This window comes from Erpetoichthys calabaricus, chromosome 1 (genome assembly GCF_900747795.2).
Source record: "Erpetoichthys calabaricus chromosome 1, fErpCal1.3, whole genome shotgun sequence".
In the NCBI taxonomy this organism is placed as follows: Eukaryota; Metazoa; Chordata; class Cladistia; order Polypteriformes; family Polypteridae; genus Erpetoichthys; species Erpetoichthys calabaricus.
In genome coordinates, this window is record NC_041394.2 from 146,065,597 (window position 1) to 146,087,980 (window position 22,384).

Here is a 22,384-nt window from a genome sequence, read left to right on the forward strand (position 1 = left end):
TACCTAAGATATCATAATGAATAACATCCCCAAATCTGTTTAATCCAAGTCAGGGCCATTGAAGTCTGGAAGTCTGGAGTTGACATCAGCAGCACTGGGTGCAAGACAGAATAACCCCTTGGATGGGGTCCTAGTCCATCATAGGCCCTATTTAGAATAACCAAATAAACAAACCAGCAACAAGACGTTGAAGTAAATCTGCCACAGACGTGAAACAGTCCATCTCTACATGGACACCAGCTGAGGCTGGCAACTGGAACCAAGGTGCTGGATCGATGATGCAGCAGCACTACCAATTGTGCCACTGTGCTTCCCCTATTTATAAATCTCGTATTAGAAATAGTAGTATTAAGCACATACATTAAAAACAAAGCAGTAGCTTAATTTGCCAACATTTAAAAAGCATTTATTTCAGACTTACTTCTTTGAATTCTCAAGTTATGGCACTGGGGATAAAGACAACAACATCACTGAATCAATATATACTGAAAATTGACATAGTACAAAAATGGACACTTAAAGTGACTCCTGGAGCAGTAATGTAATAGGTAAGTTCTGGCACCTGGTGTAAATAAGAAGTTTGTGTTATTCAAGAAAACAAACAGATGTCTGGGAAACAGGTACTGCTACCTTGTATGACCTGGGTCATTCAACAAGTAGCTTTGCTGCACCATTTTTGATTTTGAAGAAACTTTGAAGAGCTCAGAAATATTTGTTGATTATTAAAAAAAAGAAAAAAAAAAGCCTTAAGATAGGGGCACTTTCCTTCACCACATACAGCTCAAAATGGGTACTTTTAAATGAACTTTTGCATAAGTCCATGTTTCTTTTTTCAAGGTCAAAGTTCATCTTACAAACTGCATTTCTTACTACTTTTAATTAATAAAAAATGAAGGGCTTGGAGAAACAAGTCAGTTTTATTTATACTGTAATATGTTTGCATGGATACTATGGTATTAGAAAAAAATTACCTGCTACACAGTCATCTTCATGAGATAACCATACCAAAAGTGTTCCAAGTTTGTTAAAAAAAAATTGTAGCTTCTGAGCCAAAAGAAGCATGGTTTGGAAAGATTATTTTTTTTCCCTTAACTTGGAAGAAAGTATGGTGTTCATACAGATCAAAAATTGTGTTGTTATGCAAAGGGGTTTACAAGCTGGGAGGCTCTGACACTAATCTCAATTGTTTTTTATCCTCTTATTTCATAAAGCAGTTATATTGTTGAGTAGGGGGAGAGAGAATAAGCTCATAAGCAGAAAAAAAACAAACAAAAAAAATCATGTGCTTTATTGTACTGACAATAAAATGGATTTTAGCACTCCAATATGTCCTGGTGATTGTGGTGAATGTTAATAGAGGACAAACTAAGCTTGAAATTTTGATTACGAAAAAATCACATCAATTTTGTGCCAGATGCTTCTGCCAGGACACAAAATTTCTGTCTAACCTCAGTAAATTAAAAAAAAAGTCCTATTTTCAGTTCTGTCTCTTTTTCTCTAAAACCTTGATAGCATTCTTACTAATCACACTAAATGTTAAATTTCTACATCATCCATCCCTCTCTTCAAAACTCTTGTATAATTTTAATAGGTTTAGTATAAAGAATGTTATTCAGACAATTTTCTTCAACGGTCAGTAAAACCTTTTTTTAAATTAAATCTAGTTTTATCATTCTAAGTAATGAATAATACAAAGTTATTTTTGAATTTTGGCATTGCTGTAAGTGAAAGGAAACAAATGTACGATTTTGATTTTTTTCTTGAATGGATTCTGCAGTTTTCATTCTCTCTCTTTAAGGATTTCTGCCAGTTTCTCTTACTGTTCACTTAACTCATTATAACGTGAACTACAGTGATATTCTTCATCTGTGGCAGAAATCGCAAAGTCAAATGATTTACTTAAACTACAAGCAACTTTTCTGCAATTTCAGTCATTTTCATTTTGAGACCAGATAATTTGGCATCTGTTGACAATTTAGCTACTTTTACAAGGGAAATACCAAGAACAAAACATGTTTCATTTACAGAGTCAACCAATACAAAACCAGGTTCATAAATGTCATTGTTTTTATTTTCTCTCTGAGCTCTTTAAACTAATTGTTTAAGAGGTTTTTTCAAACACTTGAACTACAGGGTTTTTCCAGGAATTAGAATCATAAATAGGATTCTTGGCAGACATACACTTAATACAAGGTTTTTATTGTCAGAAATGGGATCTCAGTTGACTGTCTACTGTAAATTAAAATTTTGTGAAAATACCAATTGTGCATTCCATGTTGCATTTGTCAATGAAAGATACACAATTACATCTTGATTATAAATATTGAAAAATGTCACTTTAAAAATAAAACTAGAGTGAGACAAAGTAATAAAAACAAGAACCATTTGTAACTATCACACAGTACTGAGGGGAACAGGACACTAATAAAAGGCACCATGACACTGGAACAGCACCTACTCTGTCAGAGTTCAAGTGCTGCTGAGCCAGCAGACACCGGTCATACCTGTGAAGACAAGCCTGGTCCTGCTGAAACATGCACACACCTGTTGGAGCTTGCTAGTGAAGCATGACTGGAAATGTCAAGTTAACAAAACACCCTACAATATAACATATTAACAATTTAAGTGTTTTTATTAAATAAGAACATTAAAAGAGAGTGAGATTATTGTATCATTTCAGTGTACTTTTCCATATGTACAGAGCCTCGTAGCTCCAAAACCCATTTGGACAACAATACAACTATTGTATTGTTTGGAATTGGATACATTGTGCTTTCTTACCAATTAAGTTTAAAAAAAAAAACCCTCTTCCCCTACATGCCTTTTTTGAGGCTCAAAAACAGTATTTTGATCAAGTCTCTAAATTCTTAGGGTGGTTATCTCAAGAAGTGGACCACGTAACAGGTAATTTTGTTTTAAATACAAGTAACAAAATGTTACAGCATATAAGAAAACACTCTAAATTTTTATGCTGTCCTCAGTGAAGAACACTGGATAAACCTCAATGAGATTTTTTTTAACAAATAAGCAAAAAATATATTTTGAGCTCAGGAAAGTAGGTGTAATTCATATGTGAATTTTAATCAAAATCAAAAATGGTGAAGCAAAAAAAGTTTTGGAAAATCTGTTGAATTAAAATGGCATAATTCACATGTAAATTTGGAAAACAAGGCAAATCTGAGTTAACTGTGATTAAAAATGACTATGATTAGATTTAATGTGAAAATTAATAGAATAAAGATGGTGGGTTTTAATTATCAAAATATTTAAAAAGAATTATTAACTGACTCAGAAATGCCTAAAGCCTTAATTGATAATAATTTTAACAGTGTTCTAGCTTGGCAATGATTTGTGTGGTCCTGTGTTTTCTCAAGATTGTGAGAAATCGAACAACCTCAACATCCATCCATTATCCAACCCGCTATAAAAATTTTAAACAATTATTGACAGGTGCTGTACCTAATTGCTGGTTTAAGTGTAATTCTGCTGCATGTTACATATGTACTGTCTTTCTTTAACTACTGTTAAACTGTAGGATCTATGTGTCTGTACAGTTCTATTTTGCACTATGTACATTAGGCCATTCATCTACTATTCCTATTTATTGTAACTATCCATCCACCCATCCATTTTCCAACCCGCTGAATCCGAACACAGGGTCACGGGGGTCTGTTGGAGCCAATCCCAGCCAACACAGGGCACAAGGCAGGAACCAATCCCGGGCAGGGTGCAACCCACCGCAGGATTTATTGTAACTATTTAATTATATATCATCCTAATGTCTTATGGACCCTATATATTTCTTTGCACAACCAAGCCCCACTATTGTAAAATGTCACTATTCTGTAGCAATGTATGTTATAGTAAAGATCCTAATCTATTTTATGGTGCCCTCCATAATGTCTGGGACAAAGACACATTTTTCCTTGATTTACCCCACTGCTCCACAGTTTAAAATTACAAATCAAACAATTCATACATGATTAAAGTGCACATTGCAGAGTTTCATTTAAGGGGATTTGCATAGATTTCAGTCAAAGCATGTAGAAATTACACTTTTTATCCTGCCCAAAATATTTAAGGGTGCCATTATGTTTGGGACAATTAGTATTACAGGTATTTGTGATTACTCAGGTGTGTTTGATTGCTTCATTAGTGCAGCCACAAGACATCTAGGCTTGCTTCTACCCTTTGTAGTCTGTAGATGCCATTGTTCAACATAAGGACAAGAGGTGTACCAATTAAAGTCAAAGAAGCCATTATGAGGCTGAAAAACAAGAATAAAACCATTACAGACATCAGTAAAACCTTAGGATTACCTAAATCAACAGTCAGGAATGTCCTTAAGAAAAAAGAACACACTGATGAGCTCAATAGTCGCAAATGGACTGGTAGGCCAAGGAAGACCTCCACTGCTGATGACAGAAGAATTCTTTCTATGGTAAACAAAAAACAAATGCCTGTCCAATAGACCAAAGACAGTCTTCAGGAGGCAGATGTTTATGTGTCTGAGACTACAATACGCAGAATACTGAGGCCACATTCAAGATTCAAACCACTAGTTAGCCACAAAACCATGAAGGCCAGATTACAGTTTGCTAAAAAGTACTTGCAGGAGCCTGCAGAATTCTGGAAAAAAGACTTGTGGACAGACAACACAAAGATTAATCTGTATCAAGAGTGATGGCAAGAGGAAAATGTACAGACAAAAAGGAACTACCCAAGGTACAAAGCATACCACCTCATCTGTTAAACATGGCTTTGGCATGTATGGCTGGCACACTTATCTTCACTGATGATGTAACTGCTGATGATGGCAATTGCACAATGAATTCTGAGGTGTGAAGAAACATCTTGCCTCCTCAAATTATAGTAACATCCTCCAAACACATTGGATGGCACTTCATCCTGCAAGGGGATAATAGTCCCAAATATACTGCTAAGGCAAAAAAGGTGCTTTTCAAAGCTAAAAAATGGAAAATTCTTGAATGGCTAAGCCACCCTATTTAAATCCAATTGAGCATGTCTTCCATATACTGAAAAGAAAACTTAAGTGGACAAGCCCCCGAAAAAGCAGGAGCTGAAGATGGCTTGCCAGAGAAGATACTCAGCACCTGGAGATGTCTATGAATTGCAGACTTCAAACAGTCGTTGCATGCAAGAGGTATGCAAAAAGTACTAAATACTGTATGACTGCTTTAATATACCTACCACTGCAATGTCCCAAATGTTATGGTTCCCTGAAAAGAGGGGACCATATTGAAAAAATGTTGTCATTTCTACATGGTAAGACCAAAATGTATGCAAATACCCTTAAATTACAGTCTGCAATGCACACTTTAATCATGCCTTAATTGCCTGATTTGTAATCTTAAACTGTAAACCAATGAAAAATGTGTCTTTTTCCAAATGTTATGGAGGGTACTGTAGGTGCACATAAACTGATACTGTTGCTTGAAGAGCTAAACTCTGCAGATTCCCTCTCTTCTTCATTTGTTGTCTTAATTGGACTTCTACCTTAAATAAGCAAGCCTAGTTATTATTATTTCCCTGTTTCTATGTTTTTCCATCTACAAAGAAATTACAAACTGGTTATTTTATATTTTTACTAAATGAAACAAAAATTTGTTTTCCTTTCATTACTTTTTAATGTTCTAATTATTTAGACAATTATATACTAATAAGCTCACAAGTGGGTAACACTTAAGTAATTGCTCCTTTCACAGGTGTGCTAGTGTCTGCTCTGCTCATCATTAGTTGCCTGTGTTCAGATACACAAACAAAGTATAATCAACAGAAAATGTGAAATAAAAAATAAAACAAAAATGTAAAGAAACACAAAAAATACAAACATATTAATTTCCTATAATTGTAAATCTGAATCTAATGCACTCTTCTAAATACAAATAAAGCCTGAATTAGTGTAACCTGCCCAAATTCGTGGTGTTCACATGAAATGTAATCATTTACTTCATAAGGCAGAAATACATAATAAAAAGCAAGAGTAGTTGCATCAAGTGTTTGAAATATTAAAATATATGCTTCAGTGTAAATATATGAAGTCTAAATATTCTCGATTGTAGTATAAATTCACCTACCAACAGAGGTCCATAGAGGGCTAGATACGTAATACAGAATTACAAATCAAAAATAACATCCCATCCTGAAATAGTCTAAATAAATACCCTACTTGTTTATGTTTGAAACTTGTCATTTTTAACCTTCTGGGAATGGCTCTTAAAGAACTTGAATTACTGGTAAAGGATCAAGGAAAAATATTACCATATTCATGATCAGCCACCTCAGAATAACATAAAATGACAATCCACATGCCTATATTATCAATTCCCCCTTTTTTTAACGTTTTGTGAAAAGAACTATCTTTGACAACTCATATTCCTTCAGGGGTGAACTCCTGGAGTCGGTTGGTGTGGTTTATCATAAGGGTGTATTTTCCTGCACAAACTATTTTCCAAAAATGGCCTAAAAACAAGGGTTTTTCAGGTTTATAAAGCCCGAAAATAGAGGGGGCCCCAAAAAGCATGACTTCTTGCATGAGGGTAACACATGTGGGGAGTTCCTCGTACCAGTGAGTCAGGAGGCGCCGAATAAAAAAAAAACTTTAAAGTGATTTTAAAGCGTTCATAAACAATTCTTAAGGACAGAATAAATGAAAAACAAAACGGTTCAGCTAACAATGAGATTAAATGGCAATTAAAGGTAAAAACTTGAACTTGAGAACTTTTCTAGTTTTGTAATTACGGAGGATTGTATGGGCGATGTTGGACTAGCTTCTGTCCCATTCTCCTACCATAAAATAAGCACGCTTTTTAACATATCATATGGATAATTTTAATAATGGACTTATAATGTATTTATTCACTGCCCACTTCGACAGTCTTCAGAGAGCAATACGGCAAATTCCACACAAAATAATTTTCATACAAAAATACGCTATTCCTGCTTTTTTGCCCACGTAACTCCATGAGTTACTGACTCATTCCTTAAACGTTCTTGCTCGAGTACCCATCAACACACGAAGCCATGGTTGTTATCGTGTGCTACAGTAGTATACAGGTTGGGTAACTTTCTTGAGAAATACAGATCAGTCCCTCTAAATAAAGAAATTACAAAACAAATTGTATTACTATAGACGCCTATTTCATACTTTAGTGTAATTTCACTTATACGCATATGATTGCGTTTAGTTTTCTTGTGCATCACTGTCTCTCTTTAAGAAGCTTACCAATACTTTTCTTACTTATAGTAGGTGTTCCTTGCAGGTAAGGCACCAAAGTTCCTATCTCTTTACGCGAGATGTCGCGCGCGACTCCCAGAAGTTTCATTTCTTCGCTTGCCTGACGTCACTTCCTGCAGAGCCCTGTGCAATTGTCGAGGGCAAAAAATGGCGGCTGCGCAGCTAACGGATGAAGAGCTCTTAGCTGAACTTAATCGACTCGGTTGTTCCCCGGGTCCAGTTACCGAGAGCACTCGACCGGTATATTTGAAAAAGTTGAAGAAGCTACGAGAAGAGCAACAGAAGGGGAGTAGGACGAACAAAACGAGAAGCGGCGGCGCGGCGGGAGCGTCTGCGCCTGGAGCCAGGCCGGCCAGCCGTGACGTCACCCGCATGAGCGCCAGCGGCGGCAGAAGCTCTGGAGGTCGGCTGGCGCTCAACAAAGAGTACTTGGAGACAGCGAGCAAACCGCTTTTGGGCTTTAGCTCGGACGAGTCGGATGCAGAGGTGAACCAGAAGGGCGACCTGCACAGCACATCTAGTCGAAGAAGAGATCGGTCGTCAGGGCAGCATCACCACCACCATTACTACTACGAGCAGCTTAGGCCGGCGTTCCCCAGCAACAGAAACCAAAGGCTGGACGTGAGTAGCGATCCAAACTTTGATAATTTAGAAGGGAAGAAGAGCAGGGAAGGGAGCCCATTCTGGTTGGGAAAGAGAAAATGTACTACGGACTTATTGTACAGTACGGAGCCTTTAGTCAACGGTGAGATCAACGAGGAAGATGAGCGAGAGCAACGAAACGGCCGTGGGCTCAGTAGCAGTCGGTTCGCATACAGCTGCAGCAAGCCGCAGGAGGAATACTCCGACTCGGAGGAGGATAGGGATGAAGAGGATGACATGCAGAAGCAGCACCACCCCCGTAGTCGCCGTCTGAGTCCCAGACGGAGCCTGACTCCTTCCGAGCTGTCTGCTCATAAAAGTGCCAGGGGGTTGGAGAACTGCCAGGAAAGAACAGGAGGCGGCGTGAGCGCAATGCGCGACAAGTATCCTGAAAGGAGTCTAGACGAGGTGGAGAGTATAGACTGGCGGGGGTCCGCGATAGGCAGTATTAGGGAGAGTGCCAGTCGCCGCCCCCCATACTCCGAGAGAAAAGCTGACTTGTCGGCGAACGTAATGCTCAGCAGCCCGACTCTTGACAGTAATCATGTGGATCTTGGAAGTTTCTCTTCATTCACAAAGCCCAGAGTGTCCATATACAATAGCTTCACCGACGCCACCACTACGACCACCAGCAGCAGTTGCGGTAATGCTTCAGTTCGCACTAATCACTCGAATCATACCATCTCCAACCATGTAACATGCAAAGTCCCCCAGATCAAGAAACTGACTGAGCCGGAAGAGGAGCTCCTGCAGCAGTTTAAGGGGGAAGAGGTGTCCGCCACCAGTGGAGTCAGTGCCCACTACCTGTCAATGTTCCTTTTAACTGCCGCTTGCCTTTTTTTCGTCTTGTTGGGTCTTCTGTACCTAAGGATGAGAGGCTCTGGAAGCGTTGAAACTGCCGTGGCAAGTGAGTAAAAGATTTTTGTCACTTTTTTTTTCTTTTCCATCCAGGCCCAAAGTACGTTGCTATGTTGATCCTTCCCCCCTCTATAGGTTAATAGTTCTCTTTTCCACAAGTACTAATTTTGAGGCTTTTGTAGAATTATCAGCTTTATTACTGTAATGTCAACTTAGACAACATCACCTGCACAAGAATTACTCATTACTAAATCATTTCAGAACTGAACTATATATGTAGGCAGCCTGTCTATTAGAGTTTACTTTCACTGCACCTAAAATCGACAGAGAGCAGATTTTCCATTGCCATTACTGTGGATAATAACAAAAGTAACACTGTAACATTCTGAAATCAACCTAATAGAACTTAGGATTATGTGAGTGAGAACCTGACCTGGCAACATTGGGCCAAAGGCGGGGGACACCATGTCACTAAAACCATGTTGGAATTATCAATAAACCTAATGTGCATGTCTTCTTGATTTGGACCTGAATAACCCATAAATACACAAAATGAACGTCAGAAAACTCTGTACACAAAGTGAAATTAAATATTTAGTTTTAGTGCACTAAATTACAAACTGGTTATTTTTTTGTTAACATAGAAAGTTAATTTTAATCACATTTTTTTCACAACATAAACCTAAATTGCCATGTTTGTATCCCAGATTGTAAAAAATGTGTAAAACCAGCTATTTTTTATTCACCTTGGGGCATCTTACGATAGCTGCCATTCTGTTGTAAAATCTGCTTTTATTGAGGTCTTTTTTATAATGTAATTGACAGGGAGTTTGTTTTCATGTTTTAGGTAAAGTTAGTTTAATCAAGTCATATACATATTATTTTTTTAATTTAACAATTCTAGAATTCCCCCTACTATTTTTAGTTGTGCAATTGCCCAAAGGAGGAATGTGGTTAGAAGAAATGTGTTAAGAACCACATCTAAATGTTAAAAATCAACTTGCATTCAAAGCAATACCCATCTGTCAGTTTGTACTTGTATCAGTGTCGTACTGTATGTAATGTTTGTTTCTGAAATTACATTTATTATGCAGGTTAGGATTACAGTTGAGTTGTCATGTATTAGTTTGGGAGTTATTGTTTTTTTTGTTATGTAGATGCTTCACTTTGCGGAAGCTGCCTGATTAGTTTACTTGAGTCTAATTCATGCCAGGGAACTTTCAGAATGTCACATTGAATCTTTGAAATTTAAGAACATTTTTAGATTGATGGTGAAATTTTGTGGTGTGGTGGAGTTTGCATTTCCTCCCCGTGTCTGCGTGGGTTTCCTCTGGGTGCTCCGGTTTCCTCCCACAGTCCAAAGACATGCAGGTTAGGTGCGTGACCCTGTTAGGATATAGCGGGTTTGATAATGGATGGATGAATGTTTATACTGCAGTTGTTCTTTGCTGTAGCTGACATCAGCTTTAGGTGTGTTCTATACATTTGTTTTTTTTGGAGGGAAGTGTTCTTTAAGCTAGTAAGTTTAATGTATGTTTATTACAGCAGCTATGAACTGTAAGCAGCATCCAAAAAGCCACATCTCAATGTTGGGAACTTTTTAAATTTTTTTTGCAAAGTAAGTTTCTCCAGGCCAAGGTAAAATACCAGATGAAATTGGCACAAAAGTCAAGGCAGGCTCATTCACAAAATACAAAGGCAACAAATCAGTCTGTAAGAGAAGAATTGGTACCAAGAAAAAACAAATACAGAACACAGGTAGAAACACATGGGGTCACTACAATGATTTGTCGAGTATGGTGAGAAGCTGCTCTAAACGGTAGCTTTGTTATATCTGTAATGGAAATCAAGTGAACTAGGACATCTGCGAAAGCCCACAGAATCAGTTGAGAAAGATAGCTCTGGAAAAAAACAAAAAAAAAAAAATTAAAACAAGGTCTAATTCAAAGATTGATACCAAAATTGAGTTCTGTGACCCCTAACACGAATATGCAGATGTATATTGTAATAATGATATCTTGAAGGGACAAGTAATTTTAAAACAAATTATAACACTAGCAAGCAATATAAAAAAAGTCATTATTGTCAAGGATTGGCTTCTAATTAAGGTTTTGGTTTGTATTTGAAACCTGCAGCCACTGCAGTGGGCCAGGTAAGAACTTAAGAACTCCAGTGCTATAGCAGCAACTGGTACTACGGGCTGTCTGGCTGCTTGGAGGTATACAACAACAACAACATTTATTTACAGTGCATCCGGAAAGTATTCACAGCGCATCACTTTTTCCTCATTTTGTTATGTTACAGCCTTATTCCAAAATGGATTAAATTCATTTTTTCATCAGAATTCTACACATAACATCCTGTAATGACAACGTGAAAAAAGTTTAATTGAGGTTTTTGCAAATTTATTAATAATAAAAAAACTGAGAAATCACATGTACATAAGTATTCTCAGCCTTTACTCAATACTTTGTCGATGCACCTTTGGCAGCAATTACAGCCTCAAGTATTTTTGAATATGATGCCACAAGCTTGGCACACCTATCCATGGCCAGTTTCGCCCATTCCTCTTTGCAGCACCTCTCAAGCTCCATCAGGTTGGATGGGAAGCGTCAGTGCACAGCCATTTTAAGATCTCTCCAGAGATGTTCAATCGGATTCAAGTCTGGGCTCTGGCTGGGCCACTCAAGGACATTCACAGAGTTGTCCTGAAGCCACTCCTTTGATATCTTGGCTGTGTGCTTAGGGTCGTTGTCCTGCTGAAAGATGAACCGTCACCCCAGTCTGAGGTCAAGAGCGCTCTGGAGCAGGTTTTCATCCAGGATGTCTCTGTACATTGCTGCAGTCATCTTTCGCTTTATCCTGACTAGACTCCCAGTCCCTGCCGCTGAAAAACATCCCCACAGCATGATGCTGCCACCACCATGCTTCACTGTAGGGATGGTATTGGCCTGGTGATGAGCGGTGCCTGGTTCCCTCTAAACGTGATGCCTGGTATTCACACCAAACAGTTCATTCTTTGTCTCAGACCAGAGAATTTTTTTTCTCATGGTCTGAGAGTCCTTTAGGTGCCTTTTGGCAAACTCCAGGCGGGCTGCCATGTGCCTTTTACTAAGGAGTGGCTTCCGTCTGGCCACTCTACCATACAGGCCTGATTGGTGGATTGCTGCAGAGATGGTTGTCCTTCTGGAAGGTTCTCCTCTCTCCACAGAGGACCTCTGGAGCTCTGACAGAGTGACCATCGGGTTCTTGGTCACCTCCCTGACTAAGGCCTTTCTCCCCCGATCGCTCAGTTTAGATGGCCGGCCAGCTCTAGGAAGAGTCCTGGTGGTTTCGAACTTCTTCCACTTACAGATGATGGAGGCCACGGTGCTCATTGGGACCTTCAAAGCAGCAGAAATGTTTCTGTAAAACTTCCCCAGATTTGTGCCTCGAGACAATCCTGTCTCAGAAGGTCTACAGACAATTCCTTTGACTTCATGCTTGGTTTGTGCTCTGACATGAACTGTCAACTGTGGGACCTTATATAGACAGGTGTGTGCCTTTCCAAATCATGTCCAATCAACTGAATTTACCACAAGTGGACTCCAATTAAGCTGCAGAAACATCTCAAGGATGGTCAGGGGAAACAGGATGCACTTGAGCTCAATTTTGAGCTCCATGGCAAAGGCTGTGAATTCTTATGTACATGTGCTTTCTCAATTTTTTTATTTTTAATAAATTTGCAAAAACATCAAGTAAAGTTTTTTCACGTTGTCATTATGGGGTGTATAAAAAAAATGTATAAAAAAATAAGATTAGGCAATACTAATGACAAAGAATAAAGTAAGGTTTGATGGCCAGGAGGACAGAAAAAAAAAAAACACTCCAGACAGACTGGCAAAAAAAAATCTACAGGGGTTCCAACACCACAAGACTGCCCAGCCCCCACTGGGCATTCTACCAAACATACATGATCTAAATCAGTCCTCATGGTTTTCAGGCCTTGTGTGAAATAATTTGATGATGGTCCTGTGGACATCTGGGGTACTGCCTTCAGTCCATTAATGTAGGGAATGCAAGGTGCCTTGATCAGGTGAAAAACAGAGAAAAGTAGGGATTAGTATAGTATCTTTGTGGCCAAGGGGTTATTATGAATCACATCTGAAATCTGGATCTTTGAAACAAAAATCCAGCAACAGTGGATTAGAATTTTAGTATTTTCACATGAATACCCTTAGTAAAATTAATTTGATAATTGTGATACAGAGGTAAGCTAATAAGTGACTATTGACTGTAGGTGGGTTACTGTAACTCGGTCTGAAACACTTGCTTATAAAGCATGTTTTTTTTTTTGTGTCAATATCTTGCTTATGTCTTTTTTTTTTATAAAGGAAAATAAATGTATCAACTGCTGTCATCACAATTTAGTTTAAGTGACATACACTCAGATAAGCACCACAATTCCAACATTTGCCCATTCATTTTTAGTAGTAAAAATCATTGTGCTTCTAATAAAACTATACCTCCAGTTTTTTCGGGTTGGCCACATTAGGTGGTGGTTGTGGTGGTGGTTTGACCACAACTTATTGAACAGTTAATTCTGCTGCTTGTCAAGAGTATTGATTCATTACATTAAGAAGATGAATGTGTAATCTCTTATTTGGGCGAAAAATGACTGTTTTCAACTACACCTCATCAATTGATCATGTAACCAGATCTTCAAAGCATGCACAAAAACAATTTTTAATCTTACACCGTAAAACTGCCATAACATTGGACTTTTATTTCAGCTTTGTTTTAGCTCTGAAATTAAACTTTTAATTGGAACAGATGATACTTACAAAACTGCACTGAAATTCAAGCCCATCTATCATACTCTGGAGCAACATTAATTTATGAAAAATTTTTTTAAAACCTACTTAAGAAAATATATAGCTTATTAAGTTTTAAGTCTATGACAAAATATTTGAGAATTGGCATTTGTGCAGAAAGGCAAACAATAAACACAAATGTGACGCTTCCAAATTTGGTACATCACCACAGAATGAATTTAGCCTGTGGTAGCTTTTTGTCCCCATTTACTCCCAGCCAGTGAATGTGGCACAAAACTGGGAATTGTATATACAAGTCTGATTATAATTAAGAGTTGATAAAACCTATAGAACATGGCCTGTGTCAACAAGGTAGTTAAAGCAGTTGCTAAAGTAAAACACATTTAAGTTACCCACTGAAAGAGCTGGTCCTCAGGGTAAATTTAGAGAAGCCCTCTTCTTCTTTCGGCTGCTCCCGTTAGGGGTTGCCACAGTGGATCATCTTCTTCTATATCTTTCTGTTCTCTGCATCTTGTTCTGTTACACCCATCACCCGCATGTCCTCTCTCACCACATCCATAAACCTTCTCTTAGGCCTTCCTCTTTTTCTCTTCCCGGGCAGCTCTATCCTTAGCATCCTTCTCCCAATATACTCCGCATCTCTCCTCTGCACATGTCCAAACCAACGCAGTCTCGCCTGTTTGACTTTGTCTCCTAACCGTCCAACTTGAGCTCACCCTCTAATGTACTAATTTCTAATCCTATCCATCCTCATCACACCCAATGCAAATCTTAGCATCTTTAACTCTGCTACCTCCAGGTCTGTCTCCTGCTTTCTGGTCAGTGCCATCATCTTCAACCCATATAACATAGCTGGTCTCAATACCGTCCTGTAGACCTTCCCTTTCACTCTTGCTGATACCCGTCTGTCACAGAGTACTCCTGACACTCTTCTCCACCCACTCCACCCTGCCTGCACTTTTTTTCACCTCTCTTCCACAATCCCCATTACTCTGTACTGTTGATCCCAATTATTTATACTCATCCACCTTCACCAACTCTACTCCTTGCATCCTCACCATTCCACTGACCTCCCTCTCATTTACACACATGTATTCTGTCTTGTTCCTACTGACCTTCATTCCTCTCCTCTCTGTAGCATATCACCACCTCTCCAGGGTCTCCTCAACCTGCTCCCTACTATCGCTACAGATCACAATGTCGTCAACAAACATCAAAGTCCACGAGGACTCCTGTCTAATCTCATCTGTAAACCTGTCCATCACCATTGCAAATAAGAAAGGGCTCAGAGCCGATCCCTGATGTAATCCCACCTCCACCTTGAATGCATCTGTCACTTCTACCACAGACCTCACCATGGTCACACTTCCCTCATACATATCCTGTACAGCTCTTATGTACTTCTCTGCCACTCCCGATTTCCTCATACAATACCACAGCTCCTCTCAAGGCACCTAGTCATATGCTTTCTCCAGGTCCACAAAGACGCAATGCAACTCCTTCTGACCTTCTGTATACTTCTCCATCAACACCCTCAGAGCAAACATCACATCTGTGGTGCTCTTTCTTAGCATGAAACCATACTGGTGCTCACCTATCATTACCTCTCTTCTTAATGTAGCTTCCACTACTCTTTTCCATAACTTCACGCTGTAGCTCATCAATTTTATCCCCCTGTAGTTACTACAGTTCTGTACATCCCCCTTATTCCTAAATATCGGCACCAGTACACTTCTCCACTCCTCAGGCATCCTCTCACTTTCCAAGATTCCATTAAACAATGTGGTTAAAACCTCCACTGCCATCTCTCCTAAACACCTGCATGCTTCCACAGGTATATCATCTGGACCAACAACCTTTACATTTTTCATCCTCTTCATAGCTGTCCTTACTTCCTCCTTGCTAATCTGCTGCACTTCCTGATTCACTATCTCCACATCATTCAACCTCTTCTCTCTCTCTCTCATTCTGTTCATTCATCAGCCTCTCAAAGTACTCTTTCCATCTGCTCAAAACACTCTCCTCACTTGTGAGTATGTTTCCTCTCATACAACTCATCATAGGCCTTTTCTTTAGCCTTCGACCGCTTCTCTCTTCACCTTGTGCCTTATCTCCTTGTACTCTTGTCTACTTTCTGCATCTCTCTGACTATCCCACTTTTTTGCCATTCTCTTCCTCTGTATATTCTCTTGTACTTCCCCATTCCACCAACAGGTTTCCTTTTCTTCCTTCCTCTGTCCAGATGTCACACCAAGCACCCTTCTTGCTGTCACCCTTACTACATCTGCTGTAGTTTCCTGACTGTCTGGTAACTCTTCATTACCACCCAGTGCCTGTCTCACCTTCTCCCTAAACTCAACCTTGCAGTCTTCCTTTTTCAACTTCCACTATTTGATCCTTGACTCTGCCCTCACTCTCTTCCTCTTCTTGATCTCCTACGTCATCCTACAGACCACCATCCTATGCTGCTTAACTGCACTTTCCCCTGCGACCACTTTGCAGTCTTCAATCTCCTTCAGATTGACTCTTCTGCATAGGATGTAATCTACCTGTGTGCATCTTCCTCCAGCATGAATGTGACTGAGAGAATAAAACTGAAAAAAAAGCTAACTTTTAGAAATGCCATACATTTACAGCTGATCTGACGCTGTTCATTTTCAAATAAAATTGCATTAGTGCGACAGTGTTTTCTGATTGGTACTATTCAGGTCATAAAATGATTTCTTCAAAATGTCACATACAGTGGAACCTCGGTTCACAACCATACTTCGTTCCAAAACTCTGGTCGTAAACCGAGTTGGTCGTGAACCAAAGCAATTGCTCCCATAGGATTGTATGTAAATACAATTAATCCGTTCCAGACCGTACGAACTGTATGTATATATATATATATTTATTTTAGTTTTTAAACACAAATATAGTTAATTATACCATAGAATGCACAGCGTAATGGTAAACTAAATGTAAAAACATTGAATAACACTGAGAAAACCTTGAACAACAGAGAAAACTAACACTGCAATAGTTTGCGCTCTAGTGCTAGGAACCGCTCGCTAAAAACACTTTTTTAATGAGTTTTAAGCACAGGGGAAAAAATGAACATTTGAAAAATCCGTAATTTAATAAACCACCAAGAAAAGTAACATTGCAACAATGCAGGCTACGAACCAATCACTGTAAATAGAACTGAAAACAAAAACAAGTCTTCTCTACCTTATGCGTCCCTCGCTCGCTCGCTCGCTCTCTCTCTCTCTCTCTCACACCAGTGTGTGTGTGCGTGCGTCCCTCTTTGGCGAGCCTGGAGCGCCTGTGTGTGTGTCTGTCTAGCACGCTCCTGTGTGTGTGCGCGCCTCTCTCTCCCACGCCTGTGTGTGTGCGTGCGTCTCTCTTTTGCAAGCCTGGAGCGCCTGTGTGTGTGTCTCTCCAGCGCGCTCAAGTGCATGTGCGCACACCTCTCTCTCCCGCGCCTGTGTGTGTGTGCGTGAGTCTCTTTTGTGAGCCAGGAGCGCCTGTGTGTGTTTCTCTAGAGCGCTCCTGTGTGTGTGTGCGCCTCTTGTGCTCCTGTGTGTGTGCGGGGCTCTCTCTGTCTCGTGCTGCCTGTGTGTGTGCCCCTCTGTCTCTCGTGCTGCCTCTCTCTTGGGCTGCCTCTCTGTGTGTGTGTGTGTGTGTCACGCTCTCTCGCTCTCTCTCTTGCTCGCTGCACAGGAAATGCACAGGGAGAGACTGAACATGTACAAACCGAAAGGGAACCTGGCTTGTTTGTATACCGAGTGTGTGGTCGTGAACCGAGGCAAAAGTTTGGTGAACTTTTTGGTTGTAAACCGAGTTGTACGTGTACCGAGACGTTCGTGAACCGAGGTTCCACTGTATATTTGTCTTTCTTTTTTGCCTGGTGCCGCGTTTACATCATGCACCAGAAGGCGTGAGCTTTTTCAGTGCGGGTGGAGCACGCAGGTGGCTGGTTGCTTGCGCTATATCACAGTTGACTTGGTGGCGATCAACGCACATGTACTGTACAAGGCATGCACGGGGGCCACTGAGAAAAGAAGAGTGTACTTTGCTCACCTTGCAGAGGAGCTTCGCCGTCGCTTCTTACAAGAAAAGGCAATGGGTAAAGCAAAACAGGATGCAACATCGACAAGCCTCTGTTCCAAGACCGCCGCTCCTCCCAGCCCCTTCAGTGTAATAGTAACCACAGCACAGACAGAAGTGTGTACATTGCAACAGGTACACATGTTGTAAATGTAGAAAGGACGGCCCTTGGTTGTGTGTGAACTGATAACATTTGAATCTGATGATTGCCTATAGCGTGGAACTGACCTCTCTGTACTATTCTTTCCTCTGCATGTCCTGGAGTACAACAGAAACAGCCCCATGCACCCAAAAGGGGTGGTAAGATCGAAAAAAAAAAATGCGGTCACTGATTACAAGTGCAAGATGTTATGCAAATGAATATGAATAATATTGCATCAGTGCCACAATGTTTTCCAAAATGTGCTATACAGGTTATAAAATGAGTTATTCCAAATATCATATATACCTATGTCTGTTTTTTTTGTCAATGCGGCTTTGACATCATGGACCATAAGGCGCATACTAATTCAGTGTGAGCGGGAACACTCAATAAAACTGAATAAAAAAAAATTCAAGTGACGATGAGATACGAAGAAGGCAGATTCACCAGCGTTTGTGTGTCAGCTTTTATCCCTCCAGATCGTAGAATTTCCAGTTCCATTGTCTCAAAACACCACTTACATCTACAATTATTCCCAGTTTCAGATAAAAAGTAACCGCGTCAGATCTGGGGTGGGGGTGTTGTATCATGATGGTGACTGAGAGAGTAAAAGTGGGGGAAAAAAACCCACTAACTTTTACAAGTACTATAAATTTACACAGGCTGTTATAGACACAAATCAAATGTATGGTTTTATTGTATAATATTAACGAAAAGTGCAGCTCACGACTCTAAATAGTAAATTTGCCCGGTAACTGGTTTCGAACTCGTGACTTCTGGATTATAAATTGGCAGTTCTAATCACAGCACCACGGAAGCTGTCTTATCGTACTTACACCTTTTGTGAAAGTGTTTATTTGATATTTGGCCATCAGCCTTCACATATTATACAGGTCATGTCTACATTTTGTTATTTATTACTTAAACATGAAAAACGTTTCTGTTTTAACAATGTCTTACATGGTTTGTTGTAGACACAAAACACACATCAAATTATTTCCCCTTACAATTCTGGGTAGCTCACTCCCAGATAATCAATCAAGGCAGGAACTGGGAGAACTTCTTGCCTGTTCTGAGCTGGTGGGGGGATGGTATAGCAGGCTGCTTGCTGCTTGGGCTTATAGACACATTTAGAAGACAAAAGACGCTGACGGAGAGGTGCGAAGGGATTTAAAGTGGGCCCGAATTACGAGTTTTTTCGTTGGCTCTGGTAATTCTAGTGTTAAAATACGTATTCACCACAGCCATGTCCATCCTTTTGGCAAAATCCACTATCATCTGACCTTCTTCATTCCTTTCCTTGACACCATACCTATCCATCACCTCCTTGCCTCCTCCGTTCCCTTCACCAACATGTCCATTGAAATCTGCTCCAATCACCACTTTCTGTTCGTTGGGTACACTGTTAATCACTTCGTCCAACTCACTCCAAAAATCTTCTTTCTCATCTATTGCACACCCAACTTGTGGGGCATATGCACTAACAACATTCATCCTCACACCTCCAATTTCCAGCTTCATAATCTTTACCCCTACCCCATTTCTCCTACTATCCACACCATGATAGAACAATTTGAATCCACCTCTGAATCACCTGGCCTTACTCCCCTTCCATTTAGTTTCTTGCACGCACAATATATCAACCTTCCTTCTCTCCATAATAATCTGCTAACTTTCTCCCTTTACTAGTCATACTGCCAACATTCAAAGTTCCTACCCTCAGTTCCACTCTCTTTTCCTTCCTCCTCTCCTCCTGCCTCCAGACACGTCTCCCCCCTCTTCTTCTTCTTCAGCCAACAGTAGACCAATTTCCGCCAGCACCCTGTTGGTTAACAGTACTGGTGGCGGTCGTTGTTAACCCGGGGCTCAACCGATCCGGTATGGAAATTTGTATTGTTGTCCGCATATTGATTTGGCAAAATTTTACACCGGATGGCCCTCCTGACGTAACCCTCCCCATTTATCCGGGCTTGGGACTGGTAAAGAGAAACCCACTGGTATGTGCATCCCTGTGGCATGGTTAAATTTAAAGAAGCCCTCTACTATGTAAAAAGTCAGTCAGTCAGTCATTGACAGGGGTCTAATGGAGCCAATCCCAGCCAACATCCATCCATCCATTTTCCAACCCGCTGAATCCGAACACAGGGTCACGGGGGTCTGCTGGAGCCAATCCCAGCCAACACAGGGCACAAGGCAGGAACCAATCCCAGGCAGGGTGCCAACCCACCACAGTCCCAGCCAACAAGGCAGGAATAAATCCCCGGGCAGGGCGCCAGCCCACCGCAGATGTAAAAAGTAATAAATCTTATAATCTTACCCATATATGTTGCTATTATGCAACATACCATGAACTCTAGTGACTAGGGATATGACAATACCAGAATTTTTGTATTCGATACAAACACCAGTGAAATTTCACATTTTGATACCATTGTTTAAAAAAAAAAAAAAAGAATCGAGTAGTTTCCCAGCTGTAACATAAGTAACCTATCATTCACATTCATAACTATAGTCATATAAAAAGTTTGGAAACCCCTCTTAATTCTTTGGATTTTTGTTCATCATTGGCTGAACTTTCAAAGTAGCAACTTCCTTTTAATATATGACATGCCTTATGGAAACAGTAGTATTTCAGCAGTGACATTACGTCTATTGGATTAACAGAAAATATGCAATATGCATCATAACAAAATTTGACATGTGCATAAATTTTGGCACCCCAACTTCAACTTTGTGACTGATGCTTGAACATTATACTGAAGAATTTATTGATATTGAGTTGAATTCATCCGACCCTCGACTTTAACAAGGGCCTCAGTCCCTGAACTAGCCACACAGCCCCACAACTTGATGGAACCTCCACCAAATTTGACAGTAGGTAGCAGGTGTTTTCCTTGGAATGTGGTGGTGGTGTTCTACCACCATGCAAAGTGCTTTTTTTTATGACCAAATAACTCAATTTTTGTCTCATCAGTCCAAAGCACTCTGTTCCAAAAAGAATCTGGCTTGTCTAAATGAGCATTTGCATAAAACAAGCGACACTGTTTGTGACGTGAGTGCAGAAAGGGCTTCTTTCTCATCACCCTGCCATACAGATGTTCTTTGTGCAAATTGCACTGAATTATAGAACGATGTACAGATACACCATTTGCAGCAAGATGTTCTTGCAGATCTTTGGAGGTGATCTGTGGGTTGTCTGTAACCATTCTCACAATCCTGTGCATATGCTGCTTCTGCATTTTTCTTGGCCTGCCAGACCTGGGTTTAACAGCAACTGTGCCTATGGCCTTCCATTTCCTGATTACATTCCTTACAGTTGGAACTGACAGTTTAAACCTCTGAAATCGCTTTTTGTAGCCTTCCCCTAAACCATGATACTGAACAATCTTTGTTTTCAGATCTTTTGAGAGTTGCTTTGAGGATCCCATGCTGTCACTCTTCAGAGGAGAATCAAAGGGAAGCACAACTTGCAATAGACCACCTTAAATACCTTTTCTCATGATTGGACACACCTGTCTATGAAGTTCAAGGGTTAACGAGCTAATCCAACCAATTTGGTGTTGCAAGTAATCAGTATTGAGCAGTTACATACATTCAAATCAGCAAAATTACAAGGGTACCCACATTTTTTCACAGCCAGTTTTTCACATTTGATTTAATTTCATACAACTAAATACTGCTTCACTGAAAATCTTTGTTCAGAAAACACCCCAGTGCTCAGATGCTCTTAGGAAATGAAAGACATACAACTGTTGTCTTTTTTTGTTGAAAGTAGCTAGCTGCAAAATGTGGCCAGAGGTAAACCAGTTCTCCACTCCTGACGTCAAGCTTCCCCTTCCCCTCGGCCCGCAGCATGTGTCTCAGATTAGCGTGAATATATCGTTGCTGCAAGCGAACTGTGATACTTAGTGTGATGGGAGAAGCCGCAAAATCAATCACAATGCTCAAGCAAATTATAGAAAAACACTTATATAAATCTAAATCCGTTAAGTAGTTCTCTCATGAAAAGCAGACAGACAGACATTGGATTTTATATACAGTGCATCTGGAAAGTATTCACAGTGCATCACTTTTTCCACATTTTATGTTACAGCCCATAATGACAACGTGAAAAAAGTTTACTTGAGGTTTTTGCAAATTTATTAAAAATAAAAAAACTGAGAAATCACATGTACACAAGTATTCACAACCTTTGCTCAATACTTTGTCGATGCACCTTTGGCAGCAATTACAGCCTCAAGTCTTTTTGAATATGATGCCACAAGCTTGGCACACCTATCCTTGGCCAGTTTCGCCCATTCCTCTTTGCAGCGCATTTCAAGCTCCATCAAGTTGGAGGGGAAGCGTCAGTGCACAGCCATTTTAAGATCTCTCCAGAGATGTTCGATCGGATTCAAGTCTGGTCTCTGGCTGGGCCACTCAAGGATATTCACAGAGTTGTCCTGAAGCCACTCCTTTGATATCTTGGCAGTGTGCTTAGGGTCGTTGTCCTGCTGAAAGATGAACCGTCGCCCCAGTCTGAGGTCAAGAGCGCTCTGGAGCAGGTTTTCATCCAGGATGTCTCTGTACATTGCTGTA

General features: G+C 40.2%; 1 protein-coding gene across 1 annotated transcript in view; it reads left to right on the plus strand.

Annotated features, from left to right (window-relative positions):
* Positions 1-7,361: 7,361 nt before the first annotated feature.
* Positions 7,362-22,384, plus strand: part of lemd3 (LEM domain containing 3) — a 50,563-nt gene continuing 35,540 nt past the window's right edge. Inside the window, exon 1 of the mRNA XM_028806991.2 lies at positions 7,362-8,807. Within this exon, the coding sequence (XP_028662824.1) occupies positions 7,406-8,807 (1,402 nt within the window). The 5' untranslated portion in view covers positions 7,362-7,405. The remainder of the gene's footprint in view (positions 8,808-22,384) is intronic.